The sequence below is a fragment of the Triturus cristatus genome, chromosome 4_1 (genome assembly GCF_964204655.1).
Source record: "Triturus cristatus chromosome 4_1, aTriCri1.1, whole genome shotgun sequence".
NCBI classification, from domain to species: Eukaryota; Metazoa; Chordata; class Amphibia; order Caudata; family Salamandridae; genus Triturus; species Triturus cristatus.
Window position 1 is genome coordinate 1,014,210,883 of NC_140585.1, and position 26,414 is coordinate 1,014,237,296.

Below are 26,414 nucleotides of genomic sequence, written 5' to 3' on the forward strand. Positions count from 1 at the left end.
AGATTTTCATAGGGTTTTGTATTTGCTGTCAGTTATTTACACAATTGAATAATATTGTATAGGAACTAGCATTCGATAATATCAGGATTAGTGTGTATTCTGAAATGCGATTAAATGCTCTTTTTAGATCTGTTTTTGAGCAAAGGTTTGACTGCTTGACAGGGATATATATGTAATTTACTATTGCAACTAATATCTGAAAGAAACACGTTAGAATATCCCCAGGCGTCAGACTGGATCCGGAAAGTTTTCGTCAGCAGGACCCCTGCGCGTCGGTAGGCGTCGTTGTACGGCTCCGCGTACGTCGCTGGCGTCGTAGCCGCCGAGATGACATCGTCAGAGCTACTTAGACGTGCCCACGCACGCTGACGTCAGTTCTTTCTTTTTCCGTGCAGCAGCGCAGATCTGAGAGAGAGCGGTACCCCTAGTTAAAAGTTTAACTTGGTTTCTGACAACTTCTTTTGTCGTGTGCTTGACTCCTGATGTGTACAAGAAAAATGACAAAGCTGTTCCTGGAAATGGGTGAAAAGGACAATGTGGTGTTCACGGACAGTAGGGGTATTGGATATTGAGGCCCTCACACAACCTGTAGGGTGTCGTGAATCACGTACCCCTTAGGATGTATCGCGTCATCATCGGGCTGCTCCTGCGTCGAGTCGGCTGGTGCAATACCCGACGGGCTCTTGTTTAAGGAGCACTCTTGTGGAGATCTTTTTATCCAATGAAGCCGATGGGTGAATGGGTGTGTGGGGCTCTAGAGTGATGTAGATGAAGAATATTAATTGTTAAAAATAGGGGTCGGAGTGCTTTCTCAACCAATTTATTAGGAAGCCTCCTCCCCTAATTAAAAAACTGTGAGGTTGAGTGTTACTAACTTAGGGTTATAGACTAGGTTATGTACACTGCCTCGATCGGGTCGACATGTTTCTCGCTCTATTAGAGAATTACTCTGGCGATTCCTCAGGACCAAAAGATGTTTTCTATCTACATCTAGAATCTATCTTAATATTTTAGCTAACAGTGAGCATTCTTAGTCACAGTTGTAGTGTTACCTGCAGCTCGGTCTACCTGTGGAGGGAGAGGAAAGCCACGAAGGTTACAGAATGCATAAAACAATCACTGTATGTTTATACTGTATATCTCGTGAACAACTGAGTGCAATTGTGGTGAGGGTGCACTCTATACGTGGAAAAAGATAAAAACAAAGTGAATCTGAGCCCTGTGAAGTGACCACTACTACAAGTGATAAAAGTGGAATTTATGAGTGGACTTACCCTAAGAAATCCAAAGGCTAGTCCACTGCAGTTCCTGGTAGCTAACGCAAGGAGTTCCTCGCGTTCTGTAATTATATAGGGAAAGAGCTAGAAGATCGGCGATGGTTAAAAACAACATACTCCAGGGTTATGATAACCCCTTCTCTTATTTCTGAAGTTAAATCATGGTACCATCAGGTTGTAATGTGGAGGATGGGAGATGGTTAAAAACAGAATACTCCAGGGTTGTAATAACCCCTTCTCTTGCTTCTGAAAATAAACAATGGTGCCATCAGGTTGTTATATGGAGAGAGCTTAGGTAAGTGAGGGTTAAAAACAGCATTCCCAGACCTAGAAATGGTGTAACCCCTAGTCTCTTTCTAGCAACATTAGTAATGTTCAGTAAACACAAGTTGACTCCTGATGCAATAGAGATGCCCGGGTTTAAGTCCTGTAGGGCCCGCCGCCGCAACATGTCTGTGTCAGACCCTCACGACGTGTGTCTCTTCTGCTTGGGGCACGCCCATGACCCCGAGGCGTGCCCCGATTGCCGGGCCATGGCGCCGAAAGCTTTGCCGGAGCGTTCCCGAAAGTTGTTGGAGGTCCGGCAATCGGTTCCGCGCCAATCAAGGTCCCGATCCTATGGGAGGTCAAGCGACCGGTTGCGGAGCCATCAGCATGGCTCGTCGGAATCTGGGACAGGTAAGTCTCGGCACCATAAAAAGTCAAAGAAGCATAGTCGCTCTTCTTCTACCCCTCCCGGTCGCGGGACGCGGTGGAGGGGGCGGGCGGAAACTCCCCCGCGGCTCCGTTGGAGCCTCCGTCAGAGCCTCCGTCGTTGTCTGTGGCCTACCCTGCCTTTCCGGGGCCGCACTCTACTTCGGATGAGGTGCAGGCCTTTATGTCAGCCTTGCGCCATTTGTTTTCCCCGCGGATCCGTCGGAAGGGTTTGCCCTATGCCACCGCCTCTGGCCTCGGCTACGCCGGCACCATACTCTGCGGCGCCGCCAGCTCCAGCCTCGGACCGGGCTCTGAACCAGGACTGGTATCTTACCCTCCCATTCCATTTCTTGGAGGGGAGTTTATCTCGTTTCCCAGGGCACCTCGTCCTTACCGGCCCCTTCAGCAACCGGTGGACGAAGGGGAATACTGGGAGGGGTCTGAGGACCCTCTTGCAGCTCAATACGAGGATGAGCCTGAGTGGGAAGGCGATGTGGAGGGTCCAGTGGATCTGGATTACTCTCGACACCCTGGCACTATAGGCCTTCTTCCGTTCCCACGGAGGAGGTTGGGACTTTTTCTGTGGTTTTACGTCGCGCAGCTGAGGCTCTTAACCTTGAGCTCCCCTCTGTACCTATCAGGATCAATCTCCTGACTGAGGTCCTGCAGCCACAGTCCTCCTCTGTGCAGCCGTTACTGCCCTTCAATGAAGCGCTTACCGATATCCTGTTGTGTACCTGGATTAAACCTAACACAGGAGTCCCTGTGGACAAGGGTGTGGTGCGCTGCCATGGCCCGGCGCCGGGCGACCCCAACTTTCTCATACAACACCCGACGCCTGAGAGTCTGGTGAACCAATTTGGGAAAAAGATTTTCACATCTGCCAGCTCTGGGTTGCGGGCGGTGAATACTGCGTGCCTGCTAGGCCGCTATTCCCATTCCGTGAGGGACACTGTGGCACAGGTGCTACCTCAGTGCCCTATGGAAGCACGGGCGTGTTCTCTCCCAAGCCATTTCCGAGGTGAGAGATGCTGCAAAATTTACTATTCATTGTGGGCTTGACACAGCCGATTCTCTTGGTAGGATACTTTCCACAACTGTGGCGCTCTGTCGTTATGCTAGGCTCTGCACTACTGGCTTCTCTGGGGATGTCCATAACATCCTGTTGGACATGCCCTTTGACGGTACACGCCTCTTTGGTGATAAGGCGGATAGCACCCTGGAACGTTTGAAGGACTCTCGGGCTACGGCCCAGTCTTTAGGTCTCGCCACCATGCGTACTCCCTCAGGGTCCGCTTTGCGGTCCTTTCGAGGCCAAGGTCAGGGCACCCAGGCGCGTTCTTTTCAGACCCGCAAGTCTGCGCAATCACAGTCTCAGCGCAGCCGCGGACATGGGACCTGCCGTGGTGGATCCTGGGGACAGTGGATGGGTTAGTTCACCCACTCCCCTGCCGCTGCCACCTCTAAACCTTCCTAGTCCGGTGTTTCAGGCCCACCTGAAGCCAGTGGGTGGCAGGATTCGCCATCACCTTCCCCACTGGCGCTCCATAACCTCAGACAGGTGGGTTCTGCAAACAGTCCGCAGGGGCTACTCCCTCCCCTTCGAATCTACCCCTCCAGCCATGCCACCTCAGTACCACCGCATGTCGGGGGAACACTTGGCACTTCTCCAGCAGGAAGTTACGGCCCTCTAGCCAAGGGGGCCATAGAGCGCGTTCCGAAGCCAGAAGTAGGTCGTGGTTGTTACTCCCACTACTTCTTGGTTCCGAAGAAGGACAAAGGTCTGCGCCCTATCTTAGACCTCCGGAACGTCAATCGCTTCCTCCGGAAGGAGAAGTTCAAGACGCTCACGCTAGCTCAGGTCTTGTCTGCTCTAGACCCGCAAGACTGGCTGGTAGCGTTGGACTTGCAGGATGCTTATTTTCATATTCCGATCCTGCCCGCCCACCGGCGTTACGAACGGTTCACGGTGGGCCACGAGGACTCTCAGTTTACCGTGCTCCCTTGTGGCCTTACCAGCGCCCCTCGGGTGTTCACGAAAGTGATGGTGGTGGTCGCAGCTCATCTGCGCAGATCAGGGGTTTCAGTCTTCCCCTATCTCGACAACTGTCTGTTGAAAGCGGGCTCGCCCCAGGCAGTCGTCTCCCACCTCCAGACTACGGCCGACCTCCTGCATTTGCTGGGGTTTTCCATCAACGTGCCGAAGTCTCACCTGATTCCTTCTCAGAAGCTCCTCTTCATCGGAGCAGTTCTGGATACGGCGCCGTTTCGGGTTTATCCTCCCGAACAGCGAATCCGGGACATTCGGGCTATGATTCTGATCTTTCAGCCCTGGTCCTGGGTTTCGGTCAGGAAGACATTGAGGCTGCTGGGCCTCATTGCCTCCTGCATCCTGCTAATCGACCATGCCAGATGGCATATGCGGGACCCGAAGTTCCAGTGGACGCAGCATCAGGGGAACCTGTCCGACTACATCCAGATCTCAGAGGGCACTGCACAGGACTTGCAGTGGTGGCTCATGAACCAGCGTTGGGTCAGCGGCAGATCCCTCTCCCTTCCCCAACGAGCACACAGTAGTGACAGACGCGTCCCTCCTGGGATGGGGTGGCCACATGGGAGAGGCGGAGATCAGAGGCCTCTGTTCTCCGGCGGAGTCCAGGCTCCATATCAACCTTTTTGGAGCTCAGAGCGATCCTACTTGCAATCAAAGCATTCCTTCCCTGTGTCAAGGGGAGAGAAGTGCAGGTGTTCACAGACAACACCACCGCCATGTGGTACTGCAACAAGCAAAGCGGGGTGGGATCGTGGACCCTATGTCAGGATGCTCTACGTCTTTGGACGTGGCTGGAACGTCAAGGCATGTCCTTGGTGGTTCAACACCTGGCAGGTTCACTGAACGCCAGGGCAGACGAACTCAGCCGACGGTGCATGTTGGATCACGAGTGGCGTCTTCACTCGGGGGTGGTGCAAGGTCTCTTTCAGCAGTGGGGAGAACCTTGGTTAGGTCTATTCGCCACCGAAGAGAACACGCAATGTCAGCAGTTCATCGCGAGTGGAGTTGCGGTCTGTTGTACGCCTTTCCGCCTATACCACTTCTGCCCAGAGTGCTGAAGAAGATCAGGTGTGACCGGGCCCAAGTCATTCTTGTGGCACCGGACTGGGCTCTAAGAGTTTGGTATCTCGAGCTACTCAGTATGAGCGTGGATCCCCCGATCCGACTGCCTCTTCGGGAGGATCTCCTGTCGCAGCAACAGGGGACGGTCCTCCACCCGAATCTGTCCAGCCTCCACCTCCTTGTGTGGAGATTGAGCGGCGACAGCTGATTCCATTTGACTTGCCTCCCGAAGTCTGTAATGTGATTTTGGCAGCCAGTCGTCCCTCCCCTAAAACGGTGTACGCCTGTCGGTGGAAAACATTTGTGGCATGGTGCACAGCAAAATCTGTTGATCCTCTTGCTGCCCCTCTTTCTGTGGTCCTATTGTTCCTCCTTTTTTTAGGTTTCCTGATCAGCCCTCTCTTTTCAAGTCCCCGGTTGTCAATAGATTTCTCAAAGGCATTACCCACCTTTTCCCTCCTATTCCTTTTGTGATGCCTCAATGGAACTTCAACCTGGTTCTCACATATCTAATGTGCGCTCCATTTGAGCCTCTTCATAACTGTCCTTTGCAGGTATTGACTCTGAAAACTGTCTTCCTAGTGGCCATCACCTCCGCTCTGCGGGTGAGTGAGCTCCAGGCTCTTTCCTGCAAACATCCTTTCTTGGCGATTCATCCGGACAAGGTTGTGCTTCAACCACGTCCCTCCTTTCTACCAAAAGTAGTTTCTGCCTTTCATCTCGGGCAAACTCTGCCCACTTTCTTTCCCCCTCCGCACCCTTCAAGAGTGGAGGAGAGGCTCCACCGTCTGGACCCAAAACATGCGCTCTTGTGTTATCTCAACCGCACACAACAGTTCTGGGTGGATGACCAGCTCTTTGTTGGCTACGTGGGCGCCAAGAAAGGCCGGGCTGTGCACAAGTGAACTATCTCCCGATGGGTTGTCTTGTGCATTAAAGCCTGTTACTTTCTGGCTAAAAAGGAACCTCCGGTTGGGCTGCGTGCCCATTCTACAGCGTTGGGACGTGGTGTCCCCCTACAAGACATCTGTCAGGCGACCATTTGGGCCTCGTTGCATACTTTCACTAAGCACTATTGACTTGACAGTCAGGTCCGGAGAGACGGCTTCTTTGGCCGTTCAGTTCTCCGTGACTTTCTGGTGTAATCTCACTTTGCAAACCCATCACCGGGGTTGGTATTGCTTGGGTATGTATTCTAAGGTAAGGAATCTATCACTAACGTGTCTCTTTCAGATGCACAAGTTACTTACTTGTGTAACTATATATCTGTAAGAGACATTAGTTAGTGATAGATTCCTTACCGCCCACCCATCCTCCCCGTTCTGCGAACTGTTCTCTAGGGTTCAGGTCTTCCCTTTCAGGGCCCTAGTTCTATTGCACCAGTAGTCAGTCTCTGGCATGGCTCTGCACTTTTGGCGCTGAAAGGTTGTGTACAGAACTGACGTCAGCGCGCGTGGGCACGTCTAAGTAGCTCTGACGACGTCATCTCGGCGGCTATGACGCCAGCGACGTACACGGAGCTGTACGACGATGCAGATGTGCACTATGTGCACTGCTCGGCACCCAGAGCTGGCTTTCTACCTGCCTGGGACTGTCCGGGCATGCTGATCTATTGGGCAGAGCTATTTGTGATGATTGATGACATTACGGGACACGCCTTAGGAGCGCACTCCTCAAGTTGCGCTGTTCGGATGTGTAAAAGAGGTACCCTGTGGGGTGCGAAATTGACAGCACTCCTTAATTCCTTCCCAAGCGCTGAGTTGTGATGAGGTGGGGCCGGGGCGCACTGCCCCTTGCGGCTGACTGATCAAAGTCGCAGTGTATTGTCAGGAGCAACTTCGTGCCTTTTGGTAACAAATGCTGGTGTGCTCCTACCCTAGGAATATTCGGACATCCCTTGAATTGTATCTTTGTGCCCGGATGGATACAGAAGAACAAGGGCAAAATATTGCAGAAGCTGCGCACTTGGCATCCGGAGACTCGGGATAATCCCTACTCTGCTCTCTGTCGACTACTGCATGCCAGTGGCTTGTATTTCATGTTACCCGGATTGAAAATCGTGTTACTGCTGAGTGACAGCTTCACTATATCCCTTGCCCCCCCCCTTCTCATTAACAGCAGAGTGTGTACCACAGCGCTCAGTCTTGAAGTTTAACTGATCCTGTAATATTGTTATTAACTTGCATTATGGTTGATATGTCCTGTATAATTCTACGATGTTTGAAACTTAATAAAAATTTCTGATTTTAGGTGTGACATCTGGGTAACACTTGTTCAAATATAGTGAATACAGCTCTCCCAAGGATTCTCAGCGGTACACTCGCTAATATAAAGGAAACTACAGGTTATGGTGTGCTCCCAGTGTCATTAGTGTCCCCTTCCATTATGTTATTTACCCCCCTACCTCTGCTCTTCAGACACTATCCTCGAATGCTGCTCTTTTCTTACGCTAGTGGGTGGAAAATGGCCCCTTGTCCATAACAAGCATTTGCATTGCAATAGGACTAGCATTTATGCGAGACCTATTGCATTGGAAACGGGAGTGCGGGCAAGCAAGAAGGCACAAACGGGATTGGGGGGTAATGGGAGGGGGGCCGAGAAGTCACGGACTGGGGGAGGGGGCAGGGGGAGACAGGGAAGTAAATAGTGTTGGGAGTAAAGGGAGTAAAGGGGCCAGTAGCCACGGAAGGATACAAATGACGAAATGGCCGTCATGAGGAGGAACTAACAAGCCAAAAACCAATCGGAAGGCAGCATTTAGGACCTAAGACAATGAAAAAGATGGGCGGAGAGTGGGCGGAGCTTCCACAAAGCTTCCACACTATACTGAAAACTGCATGCCTTGCAAAGCGAACAGCGCATGTGCTGCAACGCTAGGCTTGACCTAAAAAACAATAGTTCCTCTTCCTGTAGTCAATGTTATTTTGTTGGTGTCCCAGCTCTGTACACTCAACCACCAATTTTCAGTTTGCCCTCAGCTGTCTCAGGGACTTCAGCCCTCCTGCAAGCTGACACCTCTGTTCCCATCTCCACTCTTGCCTCAGGGCCATCCGTTTTTCCAGGTACACTTGGTGTTTTTTACCTCTGTATTTCCTGTTGCTGAGCTACCGAAGGGCAGTAGCAGCGGCATACCCACCCTGAGGCTCTCCAGTCTTCCTTCACTCGCCATTGCTCTTTCCAAAGCAGACTTCCCCAGGGTGGGCACGTGGCTGAGGGGTTTCCTTTCATAGCCACTGTCCTCCCCTAGTGTGTTGAGGGCACTTCCTCGTTTTTCTCCATGTCTTCCTCCACAAGGCTTATAGTTGTGTGGGTTGATTGGTCACCTTCATGTCCTCAGACCTGGCTCTGAGGTCTACAAACCCAGGGGCCACAAAGAAAGTATTTCAGCAGCTATGGCGGATTGACAGTAACAGATCCTCATGGATAACCTGCCATGCTCATAATTCTCGGCTCCAAGCCACACACCCCAGCTTCCCCCCAACACACACTAATTTTGATTTACTTTGACCTCCATGGCACTGTGAAACCTCTGCTCTGGCATCTGCAGCAGTCCAAATGAATTGTTAATTATGGCTCCTTTCAACTTTGACCTATGACTATCAAGTCTTTCAGCAGAATGGAAATATCCCCCTCACATTTGAACACCAGATTTAAGAATCACACAAAAACCTTGCACACATTTGTGGTGAGTCATCCTAGCAACAGTAGTTGTTGGCAAGGAGCAACGCGAGAGGTGAAGTACGACACAACATGTGGCTGAGGGATCTATTTCCTTTTAAGAAGAAAATCTTCAGTAGTTGGTGAATTATTAAAAAAGGATTTCTGGTGTTTTGGTGAGAAAAATATATTTTAAAAAACGTAAAGCTTTAGTGTGACGAAAAAAAGGTGGCATTTTAGAACAAAACATGTGTATTTTTCAGGAAGCTACTAGCTGATCGGGGACAGTTGCATAATTTTATTTCCTAGCAGACATTTAACTTTCGCTGTCTAGTTGTTTCAAACACCCCTCTGCCAGACCTTTTATCAAAGATTCAGTGTTATGCTCTTCAACTCGGGTACCCCTCGCGTCTTGTTGCTGACCCATACAAACTGTTTCATTTTGTGCACAGATGGGGGTAGCTATGTATTGGTACAAGCCCTCACAGCTCTCATCAGTATTACCTTGCAACCTAGGGAAGTAATAGAGCATTTGAAGATTTGTTTTATTTTTTAACAACATTTGTATTCTGTTGCATGTATCAAACAGATTAGCATAAATCCTGCAGCAATAACTGAAGAAATGTCCTGAATGGTATAAGTCACAATACCAATGACAATACCAAATACAAGGGAGCTTTCCCAGGAGAGTTTGAAGTGCACAATAAAGTAGCATTGGCACATTACTAAAATTTGGTGCACTAATCATTTCGGAACGTATCAAACCTAGGACCTAGGAAAATATACAACTATATTTCTAATTTTTTGTAGTCTGAGGAATTTACTGATGTAAGCCATAACTACTGAACCTTGATTGGCTAGTCTGGAGAGCATGTGGAACAATGCTATTTTATTCCAATTTTCTTTTTTATCACATTGTAAAACGTGACGTTTCTGTTGAAGTTCCTTAAAAAAAACATTGATTTCAGCCTCTTTCCCAACTGTAAACCTGTATCTGTGGGCTGAGGCATGGCAGTTAGAAGCTGGAGACAGAGATGGCAGCTGTTCGCCCTGCCCTCAGTGGGGTTAAGAGCTTAGTTTAGCTCCACCCACTTAACTGATCCTCGGGAAGGACATGGGAATGTGAATCGCACTCTGGTTCTTCTAATATGGACAGATCTGTAACTTCACTTGCAAATCACTGAGGTGGCCTGGATAGGGTTATGTTATGTGTATTTGTAAAGTGCACTATCACCTATAGAGTATCCTGGCGCTGAGCAGGTGTGTCTGACTATCCCTACCCCGGTAGGTTGGCTAATTTAAAAGTCAGGTCTTCAGCTTCTTGCCGAATTCAAGAAGAGAGGAGAAAGCTCTGATGTGTAGTGGGAGGTCGTTCCAAGCTTTAGAGCGTAAGAGAATGCTCAGCCTCCTGATCCAGTTCTGCGTATTTGTGGGATGTGTGCTAGTAGGCATCCTGCAGAGTGGAGGTGTCTGGGTGGTTGGTGTAAGGAGATGTGACTGTTCAGGTAGGTGGGGCCTGAGTTGTGTAGCACCATGAATGTGTGTGCGAGAAGTTTGAATTGAGCTCTTTCGTTTATTATCAGAGCCAGTAGTTCCCTGAGGGGGTGGTGTGGTGTGATGTCAGTTCTGTGTGGGAGCTTGAGGATGAATCTGGCTGCTGAGTTCTGGATGGTTTCTAGGCTTCTAGTGAGATGCTTGGTGATCCCGTCGTAGAGGGTGTTTCCATAGTCCAACTTGCTGGTGACTAGGGCACGAGTGACTGTTTTTCTAGTGTTCCTTGGGAGCCATTTAAAGATCTTCCTCAGCATCTTCAGGGTCTGTAAGTAGAACCACAGTGACAGCATTGATTTGCGCGGTCATGTCCAACAGGCTGTCGATGATTATTTCACGGTTCCTGGCATGAGTTCTGGGTGTGAGCTCCAAGTTCGACTGCCCACCACTTGGAGTCTCATGGTGAGGTGTTTTGCCAAAGATCACTACTACTGCCTTGTTGGTGTTGAGCTTGATACATTTGGTTTTTATTCAGTTAACAACTTCAGTTATGCAGGTGGTAAACTTGTTTCTTGTATTGAGCCCTTGTGTGAGATGGACGTTATGAGTTGCATGTCGTCTGTGTAGGAGAGGGGCATGCACACCATGCTGCTTCATTCAGGAGTTTGCTGGTTTCCAGAAAGGATTCGGAACTTTCAAATTACCTTTAGCTGCCCTAGCACCAAGGTTTACAAGGGCAGTGAAGGAGTGAAGCGACATTTGATGCTGAGCTAGGGACATTTACTGTAATGATGTTACTTTGATTCCAATGGATACTTACTGCCAAGTTATTTCATGATTTATCTAGAGGCTTTGCAGCATCTTATTGTTGACTGCCCTGATGTCTTGACACTCCTGGACTTTGGGCGCCAAACACTGTTACTCTCTCTCCTGTTCTCTATTCCTCGATCTTGCATGCCGTAGCTGCTGCTCCCTCCTCCCCTCTTTTGCTTCTTCCTCCTTTCTTCTGCTGAATATGATCTTTCCTCCTCTTTCCTCACTGCACAGAGATTCACAGGTGCAGAGAAACTTAAGTCTCCTTTTTTCCTGCCACTGGAAGCTCCACTCTGCTGTACACTCTTGTTCTACTCTCCCCTGAACCTCCAAGCCTCAATGACATGTAGGATCCCGAAAGGCTCAGTCCTTGCTTTAACCATTTTCACCAGCTACATGGAACAGCTGGACATAATAATGAGAGACTGTGGCGTAAAACTGCATCAATACCTTGATGATACTCCTTGTATCTAAATACCTCAAATCCTCATTACTCCATGACATCAACACCCTAAAAACACGTTTTGCCAGACTCAATTTCTGAATGAGACAGTTTTGTTCTCTTAAACCCGGGAAAAAAAATCCATCTGCTATCATCGGTAAAAGAAAATTAATCTGAGTCTTCCCAACTTTTTAAATCTTGAAGGTTTTACTGTTTCTAATTCACTGTCGGTCAGATAATTGGGATTCACTATTGTTCTGGCCGACACATTTATCTCACACATTAACACGTTAGCTAAAGCAGTGAATTTTCATTGGCACATACTGAAGAAAACACAACACTTAATTCATCCGGAATCCTTGAAGACAGCTGCTCAGGAACTTGTAAACTTGTAATATGAAGATTCGACTCTTGGAGCTCTATGTTAGACAGAGTTCCACAGTTATTCTGAGCGCCAATCAAAGACATCTTTCATACAGTAGCCATGCCAGTTCATAATGTAAAACGATCTCTGTTGCAACACTCACATTCCCTGTGACCTCCACTGGCCCCCTATATATGAAAACATTCCTTCCTATTTAGATACAGAGAATCTAAGAAGCAATCACTCTCAGCTGCTGGAAGCTAATTTTTTCAATCTTCGCTAGCAAGGAAATAATCGTTCTCTGGGGGAGCGGTTACTGTATGGAACTCTTTACCTACAACTCTAAGAAAACTCACTCCTCACTTTGAGACAGCTTGAAACACATCTGTTCAACCAGTGCCACACAATGCTAACTCTGCTCCAAATATTGACCGCCCACAACTGATTCAACTGACTAGGTTACTGACCATTATTTGCTACTTTACTGTTTGTTGAAGTTCTGTGCCTTTGCCTCTCTCGCTCTGTCCAGAGTTGCACAGGTCATTGTTCTACACAAGACCAGTATATCTCCCTGGGTCTGGCTGCATTACATATTTCTTCAGTAATTATTATTACCACAGTATAGTTAAACCTACTGACTTTTGTTTGGTTGCATATTTCCCATGCAAGCAGGAACTTAGTCAGATTGCTTGTGGGTGCCCAACAGTAAAACCCAGGGGTCTCTGACTAAAAACACCATAGACTTAGTATTTTGTGAATATATGCTGTGTAAGACATAGTGAGAGCTGACAAGATTTGGAATTTTCCCAAGAGAGTCACTACCATGAAAGTGATTCAGATGCTGGTGTGATAACTGCTCTTTGTGTGTTCTTCTGTTCTGTTGTTCCATCCCATTTGCATACTAAACGAATCCATATTTAGACAGCCTTACCTCCTCTCAGTTGACGTATGTGAAAGGGTATGCAGGAAGACTAGCCTGGTCAGACTCTGCATTAGTTTGACATCATGAGAAAGAGGAGGTAAAGTGTTTTATTTTGCCTCACTAGCACTTGCTCATACTAGTACCTGATTGAGGGAGCAGAGTTTGGTTTCTGTTTATGACTTATAGTTTTGTCTCGTACCCATAACTGGAATAGTGGCAAGGGCATGGTAGTCATGGATTCCCTGTGATGTTGAACTCTTGTTATTGTTTCATTTGATTTAATACAGTAACCCATCTGTGGTGTGTTTTCTGCTGGTGGCTGTTTTCAACCTGGGCAGTAAAGTGGCTGTTTTCAATCTTGGGAGTAAGGTGTACACATTCATTTCACTTTCCGTAGCAGGGTACTCGGATGAGTGAAGGCAATTTTCAAAACACATGATAACATACAGAACTAGAACGAGTGCAAGTAGTTCCTCCTTTTCACAGATGTAGCCTGGTCATTTTTCCTTTGCAGCTCTGACAACACAACGCACAAAGAAACTTCCTAAGAGCAAAAAAACAGCTCACTCTATAAATTAGTCTCATGTTTTAGTTGACATGGCATTGATAAATTTAGTGCCTAAAAGCGACCATGATAGAGCATTGACCAGGTTAGTCCAGCTGAAAAAGTTACCTTTTAAAGCCTAGTGTGAAGAGTTCTGTTCACAGTGGAGGAAACTGCAAGGAGCAGGGAGAGTGTCATGGATGGTCGTCGCTGTAGCACAAATGGGTGGGGATCAGAAACTCCTCCAGCAGGGGCCAGCATGGCTCAGGCAGGTCCAGTTGCAGCAGGTCATCTGGGCAGTCGCAGAGAGGCCTCTTTAGCTTGTTATGCCCTTTTAGCTCAGGACAGGCGGTCTGTCCGCTGAACCTTGGAGTAACAACAGCCTGGGATGAAGGGAGCAGGTCCAGTCTTCTTTCTTAGTAAGCAGGGCAGGCCTCAAGTAGCAGGGCGTCTTTCTTCAGAGTGCCTACAAGAGTATACTGAAGAGTGGGCCTGAGGGTCCCCTTCTTATACCTGGTGCCCACTTTGAAGTGGGCCAAGCTTCTGGAGTTTCCCCCTGCAGAGCTACCTGTAATTACCTGCCTCCCTTCCCTGGATCCAGTCTGTCTGGAAGCACAACAGGCTAGTGTGAGGTCCTTTTTGTATGAGCCGAGCCAGTGCCTTTGAAGTGCACTTGTGGAAGGTGACAGCTCCGCCCCTGTACCAAATCAGAGCTGGCCCATCCTGCCATAATTTAAACCCTCTTTAGTGATACTGTGTGAGAGGAATACACTAAGGCCAACTACACCATGTCATGTGACCCAGGGACAGGCTGCAGGCAAGAAAAGGTTAGGGCAAGAAAATGCAAACTTTCTAAAAGTGTAATTTTCAGATTTGTGACTTAAAATCCAATGTTACCATCAAAGAACGTTTTAAATTACAATTCCTCAGACACCAAACATGTCTTTCCTACTTGCTACCAGTCATATGTTATCACTTATTAAATGTGATAAGGTAGCCCAATGTTATCCAATGGGAAAAGTAGGACTTACAGTAGTGAAAAACAAATTGGATAGTTTTTAACTACCAGGACTTGTCATACTTAAGAGTACATGTCCAATCTTTTAAACATAACACACCCTGTCCTATGGGCTGTTTAGAGCCTACCCTTGGGGTGACATATATATTAACATGGAAGGTTTAGGCCAGGCAAAATGTTTATTTTCCCAGGTCAAACGTTTAAAACTGCAATCACAGGCTCCAATTGCAGGTCCTCACACAGGTTTTACAGGGTTACTTAAGTGGGTTGTAAAACAAGTGCTCTAGGCCCACTAACAGTATGCCATTTTCCAGCCCAAGTACCACTTTGGTAGGGACCTACAAGTAAACTAAATGGAGTAATTGGGTGTGAGCCAATTTCACCATGTGTAATGGAGATAGCACATGCACTTAAGCACTGGGTTGCAGTGGTAAAGTGTGCAGAGTCCTTTGGCCAACAAGAACTAATTCAGCAAATCAGGAGGAGTAAAGGAAAAGGGTTGGGGTAGGCCACTCTTAGGATGACAGGTCTAACAGATATCTTGTAGTAATTCATAGTTTGTCTTTTCCCACAACACAAAGTCCTTTTGTAACAGGCCAGCTCCCACTCACTGCTTCAGGATGAGGTTGTTTTACCTTTTGAACAAGGGGGTTGGTTATGCCTCTGCTTTTTCTCAGCAAGTGAATGTAAATGCATCTCTTAATTGTCGCTACAAAGGCATCAAGGAGCTGCCCATTTTAGGCCTCTCTTAGATCAGCTATTTCTCCGAAAACTGAAGTTAGAAATATTGGCCATTTCTTTCTTCAAGGACATTGTTCAGAATTCCTCATAAGAATTCAGATTTCCATATTCCCTTCTGTCCAACATACAGTCCATCTTTGTGGTGGATGCCCCTCTGTTGGCAATGTGGATGTTCCTAAAGTGACTACGGTTAGCCCCATCCAATGAGTGTAGACAGTGAGATTTATGTTGGGTTGTGCAATGCATTAAATAACAAGTTATAGAACTAGGGATTGATTTAGATCTGGGCGGATCTGGCAAGCCATCGCTTTTTCGACGGTTTCACCGCCTGCCTACTTTGCAGGCCACCCTCTCTATTTAGATGTTGGCAGGTCTATGGACGAAAGACCATTCAGAGTGCTGCCAACTTCGCCAAGATTTCTCACCTGCGTCAATGGCTTCATAGGCAGAAGCGGCTGTCAGCAGGACTCCAGCCAAGATTACCACTGGGCCAATCACGATATGCCTTTCCGTCGAGGAAACTGTGGCAGGAATACCTCCTACTTTGATTTGCAGGAATCAAAGGAAATGAGGTAGAAATGTACCTTTTTTCTATTTACTACTTCTGTTTCTGTCTTGAACCACATTGTCCAGGTCCTTACTTTGCTGCTTCTACTTGACCACAAGGTTAATGAACTCTGTCGTGCCAGGATCTAGGGTAAGCTTCTTTTACACTTGTCCTACTATGAATCGTGTGTTGACAATTGCTTCAGCCTCGTATGTATACTTTGCTCTTGCAAGCAATTTATTTCTAATGTGTATTGCAGTAGTGTTCATTTTACGACTTATCAAGGTAAAACAAACACACCTGCATTAAAAAATATATTTATTTATTGTGGTGGTTGTGGGTGTTGTGCTTGTTGTGCTTGTGGTGACTCTGGGTATATATTCAGTAGTGTGTGTATGTTATTTGTGTGATATGCTATATGTAAAAAAAGGGGAATTACACATTACCTACATATACTTTTGAAGCTCACACAACATATATGTGTAGTGTCACATTAATAGGTAGTACTTACCAGTCTCCACTCCATAGGGACTCACTAAGTCAGGAATCCGTCACTAGGACAGTGCCAGCACAACAGGAAAATCTAAATAGGCTCAGCACAAACCCATCAGCCTGACTGCTACGAAGTACTGTTAGCCAGCAGAGGAGTCTTCTGCGTTGATGGAGGTGCGCTGCTTTCACAATGGTAGGCAGTCTATTGATGCCGATGGTGGTTAAACCAGCCCACATCTAAATACGGCAGGCGGGACTCTATCTGCTCAACGGAGTACTTTTAACAGCCTCCACGGAGGGACAACAGGAGTCCCACCAAATGTAAATCAGGCCCATAGACATAAAGATTTAGTGAGCTGCATAAAATATTTTAATTTCATACACATATTTGAGATTTTCTCTTACTTTTTGTCCACAGTTTTGTTGTTAGTGCATTATGGACCCTTGTCTTCGCTGTAAGCAGTTTAATGCTGCACTAACCAATTACACAGTATAGCACCCTAGGGTGCCAATCAGCTACACTTCACCCAAGGGATACTTGACCACCACATTTGCTTGATCCTTTGGACTATGTACAACATTCCAGTGATGCTAATGCAGCACAGGGAATGCTATGGGCACTGTATTTCCAGACTAGACTAACTTAATTCTAGGCATTTTAGTACTAAGAAATCAAACACTTCTTAATTGTTTTCCGAACCCTTGGGCTCTGGCCTGTACTGGAATATGAGGCCACCAAAATATGTGTTTAAAAACCATTTACGATTCTTTCCAGTGCTACCTTTTATCAGAATGAGTCATGCTTTATACTCGGCTGCTCACAAACTTGTATCCGTGAGGGAATTATTGTTAATTGCCAGTACATTATGCAATTGGCGGTGCACGTACAAGGCTGGTTGTTTTTGTTATAAGCGTACTCTTATGAAGCGTGGAGAAAGCAACTGGTGTTTGCCAAACACATTATATAAATTGCCCATATTCAATCTACAGTGACATTCTCAAAATTGTAACTTTGAAGAGTAGCATTATATGCTTGGAAATAAATTTCAAAATGTGAAATCAGATTTAACCGATATTAATTGGATATATAGTTTTTGGTAAGTTTTTGGGAAGCTTGATGTTCAAACTTCATACAGCCACTGCACGCAGCACACAAGGTCAAATCCATGTTTGAAGTGAAATCCAATTATAAAATGCAGATGGCTCAACTGAGAAAGATGTTTTCTTGTTCTTGTGGAACTCAGGAGCTTTTCTACTAGATGGGTGGAACATGACAAGGACAGGTGACGGGCCTTAGTAGCAAATTCCTTTGTCTTCCCCGGACCCTCCCTGTCTGGCACCTATGTCTTTAGTTTATTCTGTCTGTTGTTCTCCAGGAAGATGGAAACGTATCTGCTTGGAAAAGTTACTCCCATATCTTTTGTAATGTGACTTTTTAATTATTTGCTTGTTTGGTATATGTTTTATATGCCTATCCTGTTTATGGAGGATCTTTTATGTTCATTTTTGTATGGCTTCTGACACCTAGGTTTGGTCCTAGCGTTTGTTGCGCTTTATAATGGGAAATAAGCACTATATTCAAAATAATGACTGCCATCCTGTGGTTTAAGGAATCAGCCAAAGACGATCCCAGGCCTGAATTTAACTCTTTGTCTTTTGTTTCACAATCACTTCGAGATTTCATTTGTTTATTTTTGTTTGTGATTAATCTTTTTGGTCTTTTTTTTATTAGCGATATGACATCATCCAAGTCTGATCTTTTTACCATGTGTACAGTACATGAACCTGGATGTCAGTACTGGACAGCCACAATAGATACAGGTGCTATTTGGGACTCATCATGATAAAGTGGCCATCTTTTAATATCAGACTGTAAAGGTCTCATACTTTGGTGCTAGGAGCACTGTGAAGTGAGATAATCTACACTATGCCCCGGGAGTGTGTGTGTGTGGGGGGGGTGGGGGGGGGGGGAGTCCTGTAACTATAAGCAGGGCCTTTATAAAAATATGTTTTATATGCCCTGATGATAGAGAAATTGCACATTGCAGTTTTCCCACTGTAGATGCTGAGCCCCATAGGATAGCATGGGAATACATAGGAATGGATAACTATCACTAGGAATTGAATTAAGATTTTGTCAAGGACCTAGGAGAATGGTATTGATACATCCAGCAATATGCCATTGCTGAATGAATCCTAAATTGGTCAGAAAAGAAGTATTAAGACGTTCTTGTCTGTAAGCCAAAATTCAGCCTTCCTGCCCTCTTATCTGATTTGTCAGAGTTAACAGGATTAGCCAGGCTACTTTGATGAAGTGATAAATGGGTCACCCAGGGAGAAGCTATCTGGTGGAGAGAGCTCTGTTACACAGGAATGCCAGAGCAGGGTGTGAGGGGTTGTAAAGCATGAAGCTTCAAAGGTAGAATAGGCAAGGCAGGGAGTGCTAGGTCCATCTACCCACCAGCCCCACTGACCCAGCCAGATAGCAGTCTTAAGGCAGTAATTTGCAGATGGTAGGAGGAGGAGAGCTATGGAAATGAGCCATACTGGTGGTTGGATTAGCTAGTTTTTACTCCTCTGGTGGGATTTCAGCCATACTGAATTTTGGAGGAATAGGGCTTTGCCGGGAGAAGATTATGCCACACTTTATAGGAAGTGGTTATGCTCTGGGGTGGTGCCCTGCACCTCATTAGACAGAAGTGCTCTCCTGCTTGACCCCTGAGAACACAGAATAAATATGTGAGAGGAGCAGAGCCTCTTAAATCTGCTGCTTGAAACTAAGAGAAGAAGGCTTGCCAAGCTGGAAACATGATTTGCACCATCAGGCCCTGCATTCTGACTGACTGCGCCTGCTTCATTATCTGGAACTACAACCCTTTGGATGTACCTTGCTTCAAGAGAAATAAAGAATTGACTCCCTGCAAGCTACATGTTAACAGAGCTTACCTGACCCCTAAACACCAAGAATCCAATGCCCGGAGTGTATCCAGGGGATTTGTAATGGTTTTGTCCAGGTGCATTATGGGAATTGTGGTCCCAACCTTTCACGGACCATCTTGGAGACTCAACCGTGAGAGCCACCTTCACCTGTGTGCCGGCCTGAAATGCTTGTTTCTCCCGCTGAAAAGCTCCAAAGGTCTGACTTCTAGAGTTTGACCAGGAGCTCCCTGAAAAGCAAACCGGCACACCGTCACTGAATCCAGACTGATAAAGAGCATTGAGGGAACCCGGCAGAAAAGCTCCACAAAAGTTTCTAAGTCTGAAGGTCAGAAAAGTTTCTAAGTCTGAAGGTCAAATTTTGACTAAGGCCTACCGCAAGGGGTATCTGAGCAGGGCTCGATCGCGGTCAGTCTGAAACTTTGACTTTGTCCTGGTCAAGCACAACCGGATGTCCCAGAGTGGCGTCCTAGTTTTGTAAGTGGTATATAGTGTTAAATCTTTAAAAATTCATATTTCCGGGTCCCTACAATGGATTTTTGTCCTTTTGGTGTAATTTTAAAGATAAAAATATTTCCTATTTTTATACTTTGGTGTGAGATTTTTATTGTGTGGTTTGTCTTAATTATTTGCTGAATTGGTGTTTTTAAATAAGTTCTCCTAAGTTAAGCCTGCCTGCTCGCAGCCAAGCTACCCAGGGTTGAGCATGGGAACAATTTATTGAGACCTGTACTGAGCCCTAGACTGTGTTAGTGGCCTTATTTTCAGTGGTAGATGCACATTTAACACTTTCTAACAATATCTGAACCAAAAGCCATGTAGAAGTTTTTGCTGTCATGGCCCATTTTCCCAAACCTTCCTCTTGCATTCCTTCTTTGGATTCAAGTCCATTACAAGGCGTCCTGCTCTTAGTCAACACAATCCAACGCCACATAACTCCTGATGGCAAAGCATATTGTGTCATAAACAGTGATGGTTTCTGGATGCATGACGTGCATCTTCTGCAATAATCATGTGTTTTTGTTAAAATTATAAATGATTCTGTGACGATTACTGCCAACCTTTTGGGCAGGAGACTGACTCTGAATTGGACCTCCCAGTTTTTCCCTTCTAATACATCCTTTCAAGTGTATCTCGGGAACAGGAATTGGCTGTATACCGCTCTTGGAGTAAAGTTTCCAGTTTATTACTTGACAGAGTTACTAAAGACCGCTCTTGCCACTAAGAAACTAATGTGAATATCCTCACATTGGTAATTGAGTCTTCTAGCCAAAACAGATATCCATGATACTTTGAATGAGGTGCTGCTGGAACTAATTTTGCCTGTTTGGCTAAAGCCCTTATTAGTCTCAACAGTAGACAAGCCTCATCCAGGAAAAACGAGCCTGCTCCAATAAACCTCTGAGAAGGTAAGTGGTGGGGTTGTGCCCATGATAGCACCTGGGGCCACGCTAAATTTGCTATGGTCTGGCTATGTGTTGCTGTGGAGCAGATTCTGGTATCCTACTGACTCACTCAAGAGTCCTAAATTGGTGTTGTCACTGGGAATGTGGGTAGGAACCTGTGATAAGACCGAGATCGCACCTTGGTTTGATTCTGAAAGTGAACTGCAGTTCTGTGCTCAGTAATGAGTAAGCAGCCCACTACTGTCACATGGCTCCACATCCAACAGCTTGCTTGGTGGGAGATACGTTAGAAATAATAACAGGAAGTAGTGTGCAGCAGAACTGGAGGAGAATTGTGCTGATGGAGGATGGCCTGCTTGCCTGGTAATCAGTGAGGTGCTGTGGATGAACTCTGAGAAAAGGATGGGGTCCATTTTCATTGTAATACACGAAGTGTGTCCAAATCGAAGTTTGAACGTAGACATAAAAAAGTGAAGCAGGGCTCTAGCCCATCCTTCCACTCCGTATCCAAGGAGAAGGAAAGAGGCCGTCAGTGTTAGTTGGTCTCCTCGGGGGTACCTCGAGTTTAGTGCCGATTCCCCCAACTGGTCTCGTGCCACTGAGTTTCCCTGGTGATTGACAATGCTGCAGCATATTGAGGGCATCAAAGAGGCCATGCGTCAGATCTGTACTTTTTTAGTTCCATATGGCATGACTTCAGGCCAAAAGGATTTGTAGGGGCCTCCAGTCGGTTTACAGCCAGCAGGGCCTATCCTGGCACCGACTGACCCTTTGGACTCCAGTCTGAGAGTAGTACTGACTTCGGTACAGATGTCTGTTCTTGCACCAGGCTCTTACTTGATGCTGTTGCTGCCATCCTGGGAGGAGAATCTGATTCTGATTTCTGACCCTGAACTTACTTCAGCCTTATCTCGACTAATGTTGCTCTACGAAATCACCAATGCTCAGCCTGTTGTTTTTCAGCCTGATTCTGCACCCAATGCCTCCACCGGGGTGGGCATGCTGAACAGAGGCTCCCTTATCTTTTCGGCTCCAACTCTGAACAAAGTACACCACCCGAAGGACATGCAGATGGTGAAGTAAGAGATAGTGAGGTGATCCTCTCCCTCATTATTATGATGACAGTTTTTATATGAACTTACAAGATGTCAGTGGGATTTATGTCACCCATGATAGGGGCTTGGATTCGCCATTTGGACGACCGACTGAAGAGATTGTCGTCCTCATTGCAATCACTTCAGTTGACCGCATGAGTTGTGCAACCACCTCACAGCATCTTTTCTTTGGACACACTGATGCTGACAACTCTGATGGCCTTGTTGCCCAACTTTGTGACTCCCTTCGACATTTGGCAGTACATCACCCTGCCAGCATTCTTTCTGGCCTCACCCCTCAAAAGAGGAGGAGAGGCTTCATCTTCTGGACACCAAATGAGCTTTAAACTTTTACATTTAGCATACCAAAGACCATCAGGTGGCCAATCAGCGTTTTGTGGGGTTTTCCACAGAAAAGAAGAAAGCAGTGCAGAAGAAAGCCCTTGAGGTGGATAGTTCTCAGCATTAATATCTCTTATGCTGTGGCCAGGAAGCAGTCTCCAGAAGGTCTTAAAGCTCATTCCACTTGGCACATTGAGTGCCTTCTGCCAGGCGGGTATGTGGGTGCCAGTGCACATGTTTACAAAGCACTACTGGCTTGACACTCAGTCCGCTCGGGGACATTTTGCCCGTTTGGTCCTGCAGTACTTTTTGGCTTGAGTCCACTCAAGAGATCCTCCACCTTGTGGAGGTACTGCTTTGATATCTATTCTGAGGTGAGGAATATGCATTTAGAAGTATCCATCAGAAGGACAAGTTATTTACTTTGATAATGCTCTTTCTGGTGAATACTTTATGAGACCACAGATTTCTCCGTTCTGTGTAGGGACCTCTTTTTCATACCAAAATGTCCCAAGTTAAGAATTGGCACTCTGATGCTAAGAATTGTTTCATGCTTTGCATCTGAGGGTGCAGAATGATTGAAGCAAGAAACTGACATTAGCATCCAGGGGTGGTGCTTATATGCAACTCCACTCTGTCAATTCCGGGGTGGAGTGGAGCTTCATGGTGCCACCTATTGGCGGTCAGAAGCACTGCTAAGAAAGCTTCCGGCTCTACTCTGGTGCCTGGGGAGTATTCTATTGTGAGAAATCTGCAGTTAGAGAATCCATCAGAAAGAGCGTTACCGATAAGTAACTTGTCTGATAGATACCTCTATAGGTACATTACTCAACTTCCAATAGTCCCAGGTGCCGGACTATTCCATAAATGTCTGCAGTAGTTCTCTGGTGCCGGTAGAAGGCCCATGCATGGCCGCTACTTCAGCCGCTGGGTTGTGATGATGTGATCAGGGCCATATAGAGCCAGGACTTAAAGTTGAGCTCGGTTGTTTTTTCTGCACCTTTCAAGGCGTCCAGAACGTCGTTCTCTCACAATCTGTAGAGAAAGAAAACGTATCTTAATATTCTTTCCAGTGGTTTATTAGGAAATTGTTACCTCTGAGCCACCTCTTTGCTAGCCCTTCAAGAAGCTAGTGGGCGAGACACATGTGACATTGTCATTGTTCCTATTCTAAGACCACCCCCATACACACCAGCGCTATTGGCCTTTCATTCAGTTATATGAAAAAAGCAGCCAAGATCCTTGATCTACTCCTACCTGTGGTGGACCAAAGGGTAAATATTTGTACATATATTTAAAACATGGACCAGTCTACTTCAAAACCATTTTGTAGGTCGAGCCTGGGCAGTGCATGCGCTGCTGCGAGGCATGCAATAGTGGCGTACGGCTTTGAAGCCCTGCTTACTCTCCGCCCATTTTTTTTTATTGCCATGTGCCTTTGTAAACGCTGGCTTCCGAGTCGTTATTAGGCTTGGTAGTCCCTCCTTGGTACCGCCTTGTCTGCATTTGTTACCTCCCATAACAACTTGACCTTTTACTTGTCTTGTTACATGGTCTGTTTTATCTTGGCTGTGACTACTATTTTGTTTGATAATTTGCCCCTATTCGAGCCACTAGGTCGCTGCCCACCTCATACTTTTATTTTACTTATTAATGGCGGTCCGCTTTAGTTATAGCGGCCGCCTTTCTTTATTTCGTTTTTTTTTCTTAGCTGCCATTCAAGTGTCCAAGTTGAAAACGGGTTTATCTGTGTTGCTTAAGTTGTGTATCTGGATACGTGTGCATGTCGCTGCAGGACAGGGACTTGATGAGTGGAAGCTGGAAATTGCAAACGGGTACTAGGGTGGAGGGTGGGCGATGCAGAGGGCAGACTGCCAGCGAGCTGTCTGATGGCGCCATTGTGCAATCGCGAGGTGGCATTGTAATGTTAAAAACTTGGGCGTTTTGTTAAGCTCCTTAGTGCAGGAAATCGTACCCGCGCTTGGTTAAGTAGATGCCAAAAGGAGACATAAAGGCTTCAGGAAATTGTTGATCCACATGTCTAGTTGCTAATTTTGCCTCACACCCTTCATCAGGCGTATGATGGGAACTAAATCTGATGCACTCTAATTGCTGAGTCAGAGGTGACCAGACAACAACATGGCAATAGGAATGCGAAATCCAGTGTAGTTTTTAATTGTATAACCAGTTGCATAGAATATGGGGCCTAATGCAAGAAATGGGACCTCTTGATCCCCTGGCTCAATAATAAATTACAATGGTATAAGTGGGATGCAGTGGGACCCTCATACCCCTGGACCCCAGTGTCTCTGCACCTTCTGCAGTAATAATAGCTAAACTCCTGCTTACGAGTCTCCAAATTCCTAATTCTGTCTGTTATTCTATCACCATGCCTCTTGCCACTCATCTCCTTCCTCCCTTTCACTTTCACCTGCTTGTCCTCGTTCTGTGCCATTCCTCTTCTGTCTCTAACTTATCCCTGTCTCCTTCAGCTGTTTTCCCAGAAATCCTTTTTTCTTGCCCCTTCGGTTTTCTCTTCCATTACCCCTTTTGCTCGTCCTTATCTCCTTTCTGTTTTTCTCTCATCATTAGCCCCTTCTCTCACTCTGCCACTTTTTCCTTTCCTTCTGTCCTCTGTCACCTTCTATTTTTCTTACATCCCTTTGCTCTCTGACCCAAATTTCCCCTTTATAAGTTATTCCCCAACCCCACCTTTGCTCTCACGTCGGATCCGCTCCTGATGAACATAGAAGTAAGTTCAGACCACATTGAGGTAGCAACACACAGGTGGTGAAGTCCCAACTCACAGAGCAAATCCTTTAGGTTCACTGCTTCAACAGCTTTATTTTTTATTTTTACTTAGCATAGTATGCCACCCTGATAAAGGCGGTAGTGCCTTTATTTATTTATTTTATTTTTAAAGTTTTGTATAGCGTGAACATGACCCAAGCGGGTATCTGAGCGCTTTACATACGGGATGAGGAAGACATAGGTAAATAGTTGTGGGAGAAAGAGCATAAAAATATACTTTGCTTTACTTGCTGCGCCAACTGCAGCGCATGTTTTTTTTAATTTTTTTTTTTACTTTTTATTTAATTATTTTTTTAATTCAAATTGCCCTATGCCGCGCTTACATGTTAATGTCGGCCGCGCCCCTTTCCTTAAATGAGCCGAGTCTAAAGAAAGGGGCACGGCCGCCATTAAAGTGAAAGCGCAGTATGGGGCACTTTTACAGAAAACATTTGTTTGTCAACTTGACAAACACATTTTTTTTTTGGTAAAAGCGCCCTATACCGCGCTTTCACTTTAATGGCGGCTACTCCCCTTTCTTTAGACATGGTTTGTCTAAAGAAAGGGGCACGGACGATATTAAAGTTAAAGCGCCGCATGGGCGTTTTTGCAAACTAGCATTTGTAAAAAAGGAAAAACTGTATTCTGGCACAAGTTTCAAACTGTCTTAAGCTCTTCAAAATATCTTCCCTAAAGTTGCCATCCCCTTCATCTGTGACAGAAGAAAAAGTATTAGGTAAAAGCTGAGCACAGACTCACAAACCTGATTTTACTTTTCTTTAGATTGCTTCCTTGTTGATAGTGTTTGATTTGATGTAAAAGAGCCATGAGACTGGAAGGTGTTCAAATCCTGTTGGAGATTTTCTGATTCTGAAAAAGCACTTTCTGATGTTAGAGAATTCAGTGCCATGAGATCTGAGCATATAGCTCAGATGGAATATCTTTGGTGTCTTTTTTAATTCAGGTTTATGTGAATGGGGGCAGAATAGAGCAAGTAACTATGATCCATTTATAATATCTCTGATATTTTGCACATTGTTTCTAGGATTTCTTTTTTCTTATTAATAATTATTGTACATCTTTATCCAGGTTACAAAGCTTTTGAAGAACTATAGGTCACATTCTGCTTTGCTTGATCTGCCCTCCAAACTGTTTTACCACAAAGAGCTTGAGGTGTGTGCTGATCCTGTTGTAGTGAACTCCCTGTCAACCTGGGATAAACTACAGAGAAAGCATTTTCCACTGATCTTCCATGGAGTGAGGGTAGGTACAAACCTTGTATTAGTACACTGATTATATTCCAATTGACACACATACTCACATTGAAAAGCACTGTAGTGGCTATTAGCCCTTAACTGTTTATAACATGCTCCTAACTTACTGAATAGAAAAGTTAATTGGGAGATAATTTAGCTCCACCTTGTGAAAAAAAATTCCCTTTTGCACACTTAACTCCATTGTATGTGGTCTGATGCTGCTAGCTTTTAAATTCTGCACACTGGGGCACTGCCGTCCCGGCCTCAGAGAATCAAGTGCCAGACTTCCCCCAATTCTGCAAGTGTTGTCATTCTTTACTGCTTGTGATTAACTTCTGTTTGGTTTTGGTCTATCATTTATACATTTGCCTCGCATACCTGTGTTCCAGAGTGGATGGTGGGAGAGGGGATGACCAACTAGATCATTGTCTTAAACGGGTATTGTGGTGAGATGTTTCATTTCATCACAA

The 26,414-nt window shown here is 45.9% G+C and overlaps 1 protein-coding gene across 2 annotated transcripts in view; it reads left to right on the forward strand.

Annotated features, from left to right (window-relative positions):
• Positions 1 to 26,414, forward strand: part of MOV10L1 (Mov10 like RNA helicase 1) — a 772,466-nt gene that overhangs the window by 524,735 nt on the left and 221,317 nt on the right. For both annotated transcript variants that reach the window (XM_085650694.1, XM_085650695.1), the window contains exon 21: positions 25,778 to 25,951. In XM_085650694.1, coding sequence (XP_085506820.1) covers positions 25,778 to 25,951 — 174 coding nt within the window. The remainder of the gene's footprint in view (positions 1 to 25,777; positions 25,952 to 26,414) is intronic.